We start from the raw sequence: 13,838 nt of genomic DNA on the forward strand, positions 1-13,838 counted from the left end.
ACAATTTTTTCAAACTGTGTATCAATGGATCACACCTCAGCATAATGTTGCTTTTAATGTGATTGTAGGATAATTGGAGCTCTCTATGTTGCAAATTGCATGTCTTCAACTTTAGGTTTGAAATTTAAATATTTATTTTAAATATATTAACTTTTCTTCTGACACCACGTACTGTACAAATTGCAAATTCCTAAAATAGTTTTGATGCAGAAATAAATGTTTATGTAATATGTTTAAAAAAAATTATCTTCTATACTTTTCATCTCATCTCATTTCATTCTCATCCTCTCTCTATCAATATGGCACCTAACAAAGGTTGCTTGTATTCTCAAGTTCAGAAGCTACTATAGCTGTAGGGTGATCAGCTCATAGAGTCTCATCTGAATTCATTGGGAGTCCAAGTCGTCTGCACCATGATTAATGTACATCTTTGGTGATTGGTCCTTGGATGACAAACCCATCTGTTTGTGTACCAAGTCATTATCTTTCCTGGTCACTTGGGAACCACCACCAGTGGCACAGTGGCTCTTTTTATCATGGTCAGTGTTGACTTCACCCTTATTGCTACAAATCCCAAAGAAGGTGAGGAACACAGGAAGAAAAACAATCCCGTGAGCCGCCCCAAACAAGATGACCAGGAACATGATCTTGAAAAAGGTGCGAAAGATGTAACTCTCAGCAGCAGCCAACACCACCACCCCCAGTACGGTGGAGGCAGCGCCCTGCACTATCGGGTAACCCAGGTCGAAGAGCGAATCGATGGCTTTTGCGTTGACGTTGTCGTTCCTGTTCGACACGAAGGCATAGGAAATGTGCGCGGAGAAGTCGACCGAGAAGCCAATGCAGATGACGAGGTTGATCATGGAAATGGAGTCCAGGTTAACCTGCCACAGAGCCATAAACCCGGCTACGCCCACGATGACGGAGCCGATGGCAAACGTCACCCACAGAGAACAAAGAGGGCTTGGAATCAACAAGAGGGAGATCACCAGCATCACCGCTGTGGCCACCACGATATTCTGTATTGTGGTACTGACTATGACTGCATACTGATCATAGTAGATAAATGCAGGGTGATAGACCAGTAAGGGGACTTTACAGTTCTGGGCCGTCTCCCTCAGCTTATTCAACATGTTCTTCTCATCGACTGCTGTGCTAATATTTACTGTCTGAACAAAGAGGCGAGAGGCATAGATATTACCTTGAGAAATGTTCAGATCTTGCTTAAACTCTGGCTTTACATTTAGAAATGAAGTTAAATTGCCCATGAAAGCACGTTTATCATTGAAATCGACTGAGCTAAACATTGTCTCGTACATCTGAAGCCAGGATGTCACAACAGCTCCATCAACGAAAGTGAGGTTTTTAAAATCTGTCATACACGCCTTTAGATCAGTACGGACTGTTTCATTCCAATATGCAACCTTTTCTTTTACAACTACCATAACATTTGGACCGAACTCTGAAAAATATTTCTCTTCATCATCATAATAGTTTACCACATATGAACCATCGGAGGCCAGATTCCGAAGGTCTATGCCTTCTTTCAACTGCAAGCACCCATAAATACTAGTACCCAGATACACCCCGTACAGCAAGACCACAAATACTTTAGTCCATGTGTTTGTGAGAAAAGGACCATAGTACTTCCTAAAGAAATGACTCATTGGCTGCTCCTCCTCGCAGCCAGTCTGGGAGTCATATGCTCCTCCCACACAGCACAGACTGTAGGCTTTAGAGCTTCCCTGGGGACAAACTTTTGGAACTTTCCTACAGCTCAGCCAGTGCCTGTTGCTCTTTTCTCTCCTTCCGTTCAGCGCCAAGAAAGCACCGAAGAACGTGATGTTGTAAAAGTAGCAAAACAGGACAGTGGTACCCGTATAGAGACAGAAGGACTGCACAGACCGAAAGGGTGTCATGATACCGATGTAGAAGGCCAGAACGTCAGTCAGCGTGGTGATCGTGATAGAAATTGCGGCCTTTTTATATGTCCCAGCCAAACGGTCCTCAACTAAATCGTGAACTCTGGTTTGCTGCCAGCAGGAGATCATGATGAACATGTCGTCAACGCCAATCCCTGGAAAAGATGGGTCAACATTTAATTCTACTGAGCTGTTTTCTAAACCACTTTATCCAGTGTGGAGGCACCCCAGGAATCAAACTCAGGGCCTCAGTGCGCCACCATACTGCCCTGAACATTTAATTATTTTCTTTGAAAAAAAGGTTTGTGAACCCCCTGATGGTCAGTGGAACCTGGAATGAAAGGACATACTGTAAGGAAGTTCTTACCCAGGATCAAAAAGGGAGAGTTGGCTACAGTCATGGCGAAGGGCACACCGCAGCACAGCAACAACCCAAAACCAGACAGCACTGCCAGGCCGGCTGAGATCACCCCAACAGACGCCACCCAGGCCTTATTCCTTACACAGTCAAACCTATAAAATAAAAAAAGGAAAAAATTAGTTAAGAACTTTCAAACAGGCCAAGAGTTAATGCACAGGATCGACAGCTCGTCTTCAAAAGGCATTTATTGAAAAGAGCCTTTTTAGTTACTTGACTAGTGCTCGTGAATAAAGCTTTTATTTCCAAAATTACTATTCTTCTTCTTCAAGTGTCAACAGAGATGCCCCTAAATAAATAGCATACATAATCATTTCAACTTTATAGTGGAGCATTTTTCCTACCGTACTAATTTGAATGCTTCATGACTTACTGACAGTTATATCTTAATAATAACACGATGTGTGAATCATTCCTATTTTCTGTTGAAGCTGGTGGTTTCAACTACTTGGAAAGGGGGTAAACCTTAATCCAGGAGAAGTTGGGCAGTCCCAATTTACAATATAACAAGATATATTATAACATAATATATTATAACGCCTTATAACAGACGTATGTTACTTACGACCTGACTCTCTTTAGACTGTCCAGCTAAACAGCTTTTTGGCCAGAAAATGGCATGTTTTTACAAACCAGTGGACAAAAGTGGAAACTAAGGGGAAGCACATTTAGAGTACAGGGTGCACCTCTTGTCACAAAGGTTTGTGGGAGTCTGAAACAAGCAGCCCTGACATGTTTTTGAAGGCATTCTTTCACGAAACGAGTGAAGAAGATCCTCAAAGCTCTTCACTGCAACAAGTAAACAAGCTAGATGGACTGAATTCCCCCATTTGGAACCTTTATTGTGTGTAAACATTGCTGTGTTCATGTCACCAGTTTTAGAAAATAGTTGAGCTTTTTATCAAAGTAACAAAGACGGTGTTTTTTTATGATGCTCTGATTACAACTTTGATAATTGTAACAGCACCACACACAAAACAACAGCTGTGCCATTCAGAATAACATTGATAGGACTTCATTCATGTGTACTTATTCCTTATTTTAAAATCCAGACATTAATTACTCTGATTATCTAAGTACAGTAATACGTATGAAAAATCTCAACGTATTGTCTCTTAACCTCAAAAAGCTAACACTTACCTCAAGCAAGATACGATCGAAAATAAGATGGCAAGGAAATATGTAATCGAAAATAAGGGGATCACAGACTTTGAATTTCCCTCAAACTCCTCCTGCCTAGATAAAGAAGTAAACGTAGATACCTGCAACACAGAAAAGGTCATTTTTAAATGTATATATTATAGCATTGTTTCCCAACATTTCACCGCCTAAAGCTGTTTTTTCCTAATGAAGTCACTAGCAATTAACAAACCCAAGAAACGATTAAAAGCTTATTAGACCGCCATTTCGCAAATGAAAAACAGGTCTATGTGTTAAGACAGGTTTTGTATAGAAGTGGTTGCCCTTTGGAAATCTGAATTTCCTTTGAAAGTGTGCATGTGCTGTGGAAATCTGTAGTAAACGCGCAACTCTGCATAATTGCTATGGTGATCCATTTACTAACAATGGATATATAATTTAAGTCATCAAATGTTGCTATCCCATATAATTCAAACGTAAAGTTAGAACAAATTGTGAGAGGATCGTTATGGAGCAGTGCTTTCTAAAGCACCATTGACTACCATAAACCAATTCAATAATTCTTTGTAAATATTTTGTCCGGATCTGTTTGACTGCGGTGTTCAAAATCATGACCGTGACAGTCATCACATTTTGCTGACTTGATCCGTAGTCCAGGTATGACATTCTTGCACCTTAAAAACAATTGTATTTTATTTCCATTTTGCTTATTAATGGTTATGCATCATATTATCCTGAAAATAAAAAAATTACTCGTTTGTGTTGAACAATAAATGTCTAATTTTGTTTCATATCAAGAATTGGTACTTTCTCTATCCAAAATGCCATTTTAAAGCGTGCATGTTTTAAGATACCATTTTAGTTGAGTACTTCACTGAATTTCGTCAATTCAAATGAATGGCATGATTAAGCAGCAAATATTTTGTTCTGGTAAGAGATGTGACGAGTAGCAAACATCGATGGCACCGAGATTCGATTTTTTAATAGTTTTTCTCCCATAGGTGGAGATAAAAAATAGGCAGCTATAGCTATTAAGTTTACTTACCTTAATAAACTTCCAATATGTAGAGCTGGAGAAGACTCTCAGAAATTCATTGAGCCACAGAGTGCATGAAACGTCGTTTTCTTCTAAATAGTAAAAAAGTCTTATTGCCTTGGCACTTTCTGCTAAACTACCGTTCGTCACCACTCCACCAACTGTGGATCCCAGAAAAACAAAACCACTCTTTAAAATATAAATAGGGAACGTGAGATGAATGTCTTCGATTTTACTGGCATTATAGTCTATAATGTCTAATATTGCATTGGAAACACACTTCTGCTTCGTTCTGACACAGACATGAGTGTAATTAAACTGGCCGTTGTCCCCAAGCACGCTCATCTGTTTGATTTCATTATCTAAATGTAGTATTTCTTGAAATGCCTCTATTGTTAAAATACTCGACCCTGTTGAAACCGCGATGACGGAAGCAAATGTCCCCTCGGTGTACAGCCTTTGACTCGAAAATTCAGAATAGTTCTGAGGGAAATTTTCCTGCACAAAACGCCGTTCGGTCTTTGCAGGTCCGTTTACGGGAGTGAACTGGTTTTCAATATCATTCGCTTCTCGGTCTTTCAGAAAATAAAAACCTCCTCCCAGTCCAGCAGAGATTAGCAAAGGAATAACAAAAAAACACCAGGGATTTCTTCCTATAAAATGTCCAAACTTCTCAAAGCCGTTGGTAATGGGCTTTTCTATACAGTTTGTATTACATCTAGCCATATTCAACTCAGGCTAGAGGTGAAAAATCTTCAAAAATAATTTCTTAAAATGATCAGATGAAAGATTTTCCTTACAATTTGGAAAGAAACGCCTAATCTGGTGATGTTTAGATCCTGAAGCTAAAAAGACATGGCATCGGATGTTAGATTCAGAAATACAATAGGTTATTTGCATATACTGAGATACAGTAGGTTGGCTGATCTGCACTAAACCATCTGAGTTATTAATTAACCTTTGGTATCATCACAAGAATATTCTTTATCTCTCCAGTGCCTGACACTGATCAGCACTGCCCATAATGCTGTTAAACTGTATTTCAGAATTTTGTTTTAAAAAATCTCATTCTGTGAAGAAATTATATTTATATAGCAGAAAATGGAACTGATGGTACCAGGATTCGAGGAACTGCAAACAAAATTTAAAAAGACCTGAGATGAAGTGCTGCGATTTGAGACACTCTACACTCTACTTTCTTTGTGACTAGGGTACATTTAATTCTCTGGATTCTGTGTTTAATTATTTAAAAGTTTAATTTCCCTGGTGACTTTGTTGTTAACTGTGTTTATAGAAATGCTGAAGAAAATGGAGGAAAAGCAGTCCGAGATAAGTCCCTGTACCAGGATTCCATAATTTACTACATTTACTTTATTACTTTATTAGAGTTCATCAGTAGTAATTAGTATAGTCACTCAATTGAATCTTTAACAACAGGGACCAATGTTCTCTATGTCTTTCCTTTTAAACCATAAACTGTACATGCCACTCCCACTGACAGTATCAAAAAACACTTATTTTTTCACTACTTGTGGTTAAAAATAATTAATATACCGTAAATGTATACATCTACAGTGTGTTGTAGGAAGAAAAAGGCTTCACCCTTGCCTCATTCAAGGAAATCAAATTCACAAAATATGATAAGAAACATAGCATAAGATAATTTATTGCAGCTGTATCAAAAGGTACATTGATTAAGGCAAATAGAGTCATAAACTGAAGACGTCATGCAGTCTAATCTAAGACCTTATATTTTCACTGTAAAGCCTCAATAAAGACACAATAAAGGGTCTTGACAACGGGCATTATACATGGATAATATATCTCCACAACAACCTTGATGTGTTTCTGTCCGGATAGACAATAACAATAAGGACATTCTTTCACACAATTAAGGAATTCTACAGAAAAGAAGAGGGAATGTGCTGGATTGTGCACTAACACGTTCCCTGCAGCTCTACAGCAACTTTACACATTACTCATCTTGTGCCAGGTATGGTCACCTCTCCTTCCTGGATGGTTGTTCAGTTCCCCTCACAGGGCTAAGCATAAGAAACACAGTTGAGGCCAACAGTTTCAGCTGTTGAGCCTTTTTCAGGAGTGAGTGGTCTTCCTTCCCGTCTTCAACAGTGTGCATCCCAGGGGGAAGGCCACTCTTCAGTTATACGGAAAGCACCACATAAACAGATAAAGAAGTACAGAAAGGACCAGCTATGTGCATACATTACACACAAGGTGAATGTCCACAATGATCTTATGCAAATAGGCTCTGGGACACACAGTATAATTATCGCAAGGCTCCCCAGTATGGAACATGACTTCTACAAACTGAACATGTGGCTTATCAACAAGAACAGTTGCTTATGCAGTCCTCCATAACAGTTTAAGGAGAAAACTCCTCTAAATTATTTTAAAAAGTAACTGTTTGCAAGCATATAATACAAAACATAAAACTGTGTAGAAAAACATGCTAGAAAAATATATTTTTATCTCTGAGCCATAAAACATCCCAATTGGAGCCTTATTCCATTGAAAATGTTCATAGTTATTTAGCTGTAGTAAGGTAGTAATTTTAATATTTAAATTACTTTGATTTCTAGTTTAAATAAAAAAATATTCAAATGTAATTTAGCCATGATAGACATCATCCTTTTGTTTTCCTCTACCTTTGCTTATGAATGTAGGGTATACATAAATAACAAATAAACAGTATGCTTACTTTTTGTGTAAGAATATTATGTGTTAATGTGTGATTTATGGAATGTCCCTTCTATATCGGTCAGCTGGGACAACACGTACAATAAATTGTCAGTGTACCTGGAGCAAAAAATATTTCTCATTTTTCCGAGGATTTGATTGTGATTTTGTTGCAGGTATAAGTGATTTATTTTAATACCCAACATATTCTTACAATTCTGCACAATTTCAAACAAACACAGTTGTATTGAGCAGTACATTGATAAAACCAGCTCTTCAATTGGTACATTAACCCAGCTGATTATCAATTAAATAATTAAGGACACAGTTATAGCAAAGTTCCATAATGGAGTGGATTAGAAGGTGCTGTAGGCTGAGCTGTACTGTTTTACAAAGGATTTGCACAGCAGCAGATGTAGCACTACTTTGTGTTCAATTATTCCAGAAAAGTTCCTCACTCAGTTAATGATTTATAATTATTATGTCAATAACAAATTTACTCAAATTAATATAGCTAGGTACTGTATGATACCACAGCAGTTTCCCTTTCTTTCTTCTACTTAAATTGTTAGAAAAGCCCAGTTACAGAAAGAGGTTAGTCAAAGCTCACAAGAAGCAATACGATTTAGCAAACGTTGTTTTTCACAAATATTTCCAAAAATGTAATGGAGAGCAAATAATGCCATTAGACTATATGAAACTAAGATTAATACGTGCCACATAAATATCTCTGTCAAAATTGCGTGCAAGCTTGACTGTACCTCGTAGGAATCAACTCCACTTTACACAATTTTCTCTACAGGCGAGGGAATAGACAACTTCTAGAAGGTTCCTTGGACGGGAGGAACTGTGCAGTGGAGATCCCAAACGAGAGGTTCAACAGCAAGTCCTGATGACATGAAAATCACAGACAACTAAAGCTGCTCTCATCGATGGGTAAGAGAGTCTGTCACAGGGCCTAATAAAAGTTCGCAAACCCCATCCCTTAATCGTGTGTGTCTGAGAATGTAATATTCCCCCAAAATTACACACCTATACCATTATTACAATATCCTGAAAATCAGGGCATATGTCTTTAATTTTTGTTGCATTAAATGAATAAATGTGTTGTTTTTTTGTGGTAATAAATAGCAAGCTCTGAAGTAAATAGTGAATGAAAGTTAAAAAAATGCTTTTAGTTGAAGTGAATTGACCACCATTACTCCCAATAAAATATCTTTCACACCTTCTCTCCAAACAAGAAGATATTTGGATATATTGATTTTGTTTCATTTTCTTTTCTGTAGCCTCTGCTGTGTGAGAAAATAGCTAACATGGCCAGCAGCCATATCACCCTGCAACTCACAACCCACTAAAGCTCAGCAGGTGTGAGCCTAGTCAGTACCTGGATGGGAGACCTCCTGGGAAAAACTAAAGTTGCTGCTGGAAGAGGTGTTAGTGGGGCCAGCAGGGGGCGCTCACCCTGCAGTCCATGTGGGTCCTAATGCCCCAGTATAGTGACGGGGACACTATAATGTAAACAGGCGCCGTCCTTTGGATGAGACATAAAACCGAAGTCCTGATTCTCTGTGGTCATTAAAAATCCCAGGGAGTTTCTCGAAAAGAGTAGGGGTATTGAAAATTTCCCATTGGCCCTTACCAATCATGGCCTCTTAATAATCCCTATCTATGAATTTGGCTTCATCACTCTGCTCTCCTCCCCACTGAGAGCTGGTGTGTGTGAGCAGACTGGAGCATCATCCAGGTGGGGCTGCACATTGGTGGTGGTGGAGGGGATCCCCATTACCTGTAAAGCACTTTGAGTGGAGTGTCCAGAAAAGCTCTATATAAGTGTAAGCAATTATTATTATTTATTGTCTTTTTATAATAACAATAGATTCAACAACAGATGAGGGAAATTAGGTGTTTTCTGACAATGGACAATGGATCAACAGTATCTCCTGGTTTAATCTAATCAGTTGCCTGGTAAACCATTTAGAGTCTTCAACCCTTAAGAGAAACCCAGAATAAAAGACCAGCAGGCAGAAGCAGGGAGAGATGGTGAGAGAGGGACACACAAGGAGGAGAGAAAGCGACAAAAAGACCTGATTCTGGCTTAGTACCGCACCAATTTTAATTGTTTTAAAGAGTTTTAATGTTTTAAATTTGTTTTCTCATGGTTAGTGAATGCCTTTTTTAGAATAGTGAGATAGGGTCTCATTCACTTTGGAGCCTCCAGATTTATAGAGAGACAGATGTATTTTGTTTTATTTAGTTTAGCAAGTTTATCACCCTTGTAGGCGTTATATAGGTATTCTTAATCCTGGATTAGCCATCTGGGTTCTTATTGTTTGTCAGGATGTAGGTCTGTAAGATGCCATGTTTGTAAATAGAGCAATTTGTATGTTGTATGGTGTGTTGTGTGTTGTTTCGTTTACATTATTTTAATTGTCAATAAATATTTATCTGTCTCAGTTTGCTTCTGATTTGTTACTCTTTTGCCAAAGCTGTACCAGGGAAAGTGCCTCTAACTATACCAACCCCTCAAGTATATTTTTGCAATAATTTTTACAATTTGGCAGTTATGATTACCCGCATTCAGTATTTTAAGTTTTATTCTATTTTCCTTATACCTATATTTGATAGAATGTTAACATTATGTTAAAATTGTATAATGCACTAGTTAGGCCTCATAAAAATGTGCACAGTTTTGGTAACTACATTAGAAAAATAATACTACTGTTGTGAAAGGTTATCTAGTCCAGTCTAGGACCTATCAAATGTCATTGCAGCTGACATAGAATTCGGAACAACTAAAGGTTTATTCCATGCTGAAAAGAGAAGAAAAGAAACAACATTTCAGCTGTGGAGCCTTCTTCGGGTGTGGTGAAGGGTGAACCTGATAGCTTGATAGCTGACAAGTGTACTGTTGACATATTACATGCAGATAGGAAGAATATACATTAAAAACATAAAATGGGTGGTCCTGAGAAATGAAGAATTTCAAATGGATTGAAGAGTTCTTGTGGATATACTGTGTATATCTCAAAAGAAAAATTCAAACTCAAAAGGAAATTATGTTAAAACTGTACAATGCATTAATTAGATCTCAATTAGACATCACAGAGGGCAGTCACCACCCTGGGCATGAGCTCTTCACCCCACTGCCTCAGGCAAGAGATATACAGTAAGAGCATACGAACACTTACCACTAGATTCTTCAATAGCTTCTATCCACAAGCAGTGAGATTGGCGAACACATTTAGCCATCCCCCTCGGACCACACCTACACCATCACCATCTACCTCCTTATGATTTCTTATCTATTGCACATCTCCAGTCATTGTTTACACGTCTGTATTGTTTACATTCAAACTGTCTACATGTTTACTTGCAGATTGTCTACTGTTTGTTTGTTTATTGTCTTGATGCACTGTTTGCACTTTGTTTTGTTTTTTACACTTGTTTTACAATCGAGAGACTTTCTGTAAGTAAGAATTCCATTGTACCAGTACCAGTTACATATGACAATAAAGTTCAAGTTCAATTTCAAGTTCATTTAGTCATTTTTGATAACCATGTTTCAAAAAGGTCATGGTTGCTATCTAATCAGTCCAAAGAAAAGCAAGAAGGTTAATTCCTGGCCGTAAATGAATGACTGGTTAAATTAAATGTTTCTTCATAGTCTTGAATAATGAATAACAGGTATACGGGGACATTTTTCAACTATACAAAATCATCAAAGCTACTGTCAATTCTGTAACAGACCTTTTATACAGCAGAGAATTGAAGGGAAGCAAGGAGTCACATTACAGGCCATTTTCAGACAGGAACGCACAAAAGTACACCTTCTCCTGTTAAGTTCGGCATTCACTCTTTCTTGAAGGATTTTTATAATCTGAGAACAGCCTTGGTCAATCTCTCTTGAGATGTTTGCACATTTAGAACAAATATGGTAATAAATATACCATACCATATATCTGCGCCTTCCAGTTGCACTGGAATGTTTGCAGAGAGAGTATGTGATATTTCAGAGTGAAAGTGAAAGGGAGGAATAAGCAATCCTCTGTAATACTATTATATTACAGTATGTCACAGATCACACTCTTCAGTCGGCTGGGTGCGATCACCTTCAAAGCCACAGAGCTGGACAGAGCTGTGGGCTGCAGATTCTCATGTGTGTGTTTGAGTGCTAAGACACGCTATCAAGGGGCAGTATTGCTGTGGTGGCTTGGTCTGGGTGACTGAGTGGCTGTGCACACACCCAGGAAGTGTGAACAGCACGGACTGTGAGAGTAAACAGTGTGTGGGAAGACAGCACATTCGAGAAAACTGTAGGCTTTCCTGGAAAGGAGACCAACTTGTTAGACCTAGGAGCCAGGAGGTGCTCCTTCTGCAAGAATATTACAACAGCCAGAGTGATCAGGAAGCATTCCGTTGGAAAAGGCCTGTCAGACTGCTGAAAGTCTTCACTCCTATCTAGTCAGGCCCAGTCGACTGAAGAAAAAGGTGGCTGAAGAGTAGGGAATGGAGGACCACTAGAAGGACCTTGGCTCTGTATGTGAGGAGTGCTAGAGGGTTACTGTGAGAGTGAGATGTGTGAGACTGTGTGATTGTTGTGACATATCTTAAAATAGAGAGTACTGTGTGAGTGCAGTGGGGATTGGGCTGAAAGGGCCTTACATACAGTAAGGAGGGAATAACCTGCGGATGGAGCGGTGGCTCTGTGGCTCAGGATCTGTGCCTGTGGCTGGAAAGTTGCTGGTTCAAATCCCACAGCCGTCAGAGGAATCCTACTCTGTTGGGCCCCTGCGCAAGGCCCTTAACCCCAGCTGTTCCAGGGGTGCTGTACAATGGCTGACCCTGTGCTCTGACCCCGAGCTTCTCTCTCTCTGTCTGTGTGTCTCATGGAGAGCAAGTTGGGGGATGTAAAAAGATGAATTCCTAATGCAAGAAACTGTGTAGGGCTAATAAAGTGATGTTATGTTATGAAAAATCAGAAAGCAAGGGAGTGGGACCAAAAGGACCTCTGCCTCTGTACCAAAAGGGTGCCTCTCCAGTCCTGGCTCTCTGACAGTGCAGTGCGACTGGAGACTAGAGAAAACAGCAGCAGCAGTGGTTGTGATATGATGGGGGCATATAGTGTTGTGCTTTAGTACAGTATGTAAAAAGAGTATTGAAAAGTGAGAGTGAATTTTTGAGGCTATGATGGTATTGTGAGTTGTTAAAACTGACGTGTAAAATGAAAGAAGGGAATGAAAGAAAATAACTGTATGGGATGAGTTGTGGGAGCATGTTAAGGATCACTTACAGACAAGCCTGAATTGAGCTCAGCCATTAGGATGGGTCCTTCTTCTGTTACAGTCTCCAAAAGTGAAAGTTATTCAGTATTATCAAAACATTATTTTATGAGATCCATGCCAACCATTGTAAAACAACTGCATTAGGAATGATTAAAGTTGAAATTCATGGTTGATGTCATATTCCAGTTCAGCCTTAAATTAATTAGTAACTTATATTATAGATAATTGTTAGGAAAGTGCTGATCAAATGGATTGACTATAAGATATACAAGACTCTTCCAAAGACTTTTTCTGTATTTTTCTTACATCTACTTCCTTGTGTGCGTAATAGTAACATACCCCATGAAGGCTATATAAAGAGGTCACTTACAACTTCATTTACCAGGAAAAAAGAACACAAGGTAAGTAAGTCTACAATAAGATTTACATCTGAACTGCGCCATATTGAGAAACTATATAATTATAAATGTGTATCTTTGGACAGCAATATTTCCTATGCACAAAAAAGATATAGAACCATCGTAACCAAAATGTGATGTTTAAATAAATAAATGAAATAGAAAATGTTAAACATGCCATATTACATGATAATTATGCTTCTTTTTAAAACTGAACCATATGTAATTTACATGGTTAGGAACTTTTTCATAAAAAATGAAATGGCTCATCAGCATTTATGAATAAAAGGAGCATAAGAGCAGGATATGTAGGTTAGTAGTTGTTTACAGACGTATATTTTGAAATGAGATGTTTCGTTTTAAAAAGACTAGATAATTTGTATGCTTATGGTCAGCAAAATACTAAGACATGATTATTAGAAATGGATTTATATATTTATAATGTTTATTGTATTATGTCTTAACTTTCACAAGTGTTTCTAAATCAGCTTTAACCGTGTTAAATTAATTAAAAAAGTTAAATTACAAATTCTTCTGGGCCTACCTGACAAATTAACAACTTAATTTTCAAAGTAAAAAAATAACAGTTTATGGATGCATTTCTGAGGAAAAAAATATTTTCTCATTTATTTACTATGCTGGTAATTAACTTTACTACTTGAATACTGAAAAGGTTCTTTTGCATAAATAATTATTTGTGCACATGGTGAATATTTAAATATTTGTAACATTAATTTATACAGACACAATGTAAAGCTATCAGAATAGTCCAGACATTTTTAAAGAATTTGTTGTTTTTGTGAAGAATGTATTTGAATTAAGTACTGATTGCAAATTGTTATTTTTTATGCATTTATTCTCACAATTTTTGCTTTATAGAAGAAAATGTCCTTTTCAATCTGTTTTAGACAGTAGAATGGATGGATAAAATCCAAAGAAAGCATC

At 38.0% G+C, this 13,838-nt stretch overlaps 2 protein-coding genes across 2 annotated transcripts; both read right to left on the reverse strand.

Moving 5' to 3' along the window:
- Positions 1–274: 274 nt before the first annotated feature.
- On the reverse strand, positions 275–3,598 carry LOC148657052 (patched domain-containing protein 3-like). The gene is made up of 3 exons (XM_088642805.1): positions 3,481–3,598; positions 2,290–2,435; positions 275–2,077 (listed from the first exon to the last, which is right to left on the reverse strand). The coding sequence occupies exons 2-3, from the start codon at positions 2,321–2,323 to the stop codon at positions 387–389; spliced, it is 1,725 nt and encodes a 574-aa protein (XP_088498931.1). The 5' UTR covers positions 2,324–2,435; positions 3,481–3,598; the 3' UTR covers positions 275–386.
- Positions 3,599–4,386: 788 nt separating this feature from the next.
- On the reverse strand, positions 4,387–5,258 carry LOC148657053 (patched domain-containing protein 3-like). The gene is made up of 2 exons (XM_088644412.1): positions 4,526–5,258; positions 4,387–4,407 (listed from the first exon to the last, which is right to left on the reverse strand). The coding sequence occupies exons 1-2, from the start codon at positions 5,240–5,242 to the stop codon at positions 4,387–4,389; spliced, it is 738 nt and encodes a 245-aa protein (XP_088500538.1). The 5' UTR covers positions 5,243–5,258.
- Between the last annotated feature and the right edge of the window lie 8,580 nt (positions 5,259–13,838).

The sequence above is a fragment of the Lepisosteus platostomus genome, chromosome 8 (genome assembly GCF_059453375.1).
Source record: "Lepisosteus platostomus isolate fLepPlt1 chromosome 8, fLepPlt1.hap1, whole genome shotgun sequence".
Lineage (NCBI taxonomy): Eukaryota > Metazoa > Chordata > Actinopteri > Semionotiformes > Lepisosteidae > Lepisosteus > Lepisosteus platostomus.

What these genes read in the sequence shown, in the direction of transcription:
- LOC148657053 (XM_088644412.1), bottom strand. Translation starts at nt 5,242, where the DNA reads ATGGCTAGATGTAATACAAACTGTATAGAAAAGCCCATTACCAACGGC. An exon ending in CATATTGGAAGTTTATTAAG is followed by an intron (nt 4,408 to 4,525) that starts GTAAGTAAACTT and finishes ATCTCTTACCAG; the next exon opens with AACAAAATATTTGCTGCTTA.
- LOC148657052 (XM_088642805.1), bottom strand. Translation starts at nt 2,323, where the DNA reads ATGACTGTAGCCAACTCTCCCTTTTTGATCCTGG. An exon ending in CTCTCCCTTTTTGATCCTGG is followed by an intron (nt 2,078 to 2,289) that starts GTAAGAACTTCC and finishes CATCTTTTCCAG; the next exon opens with GGATTGGCGTTGACGACATG.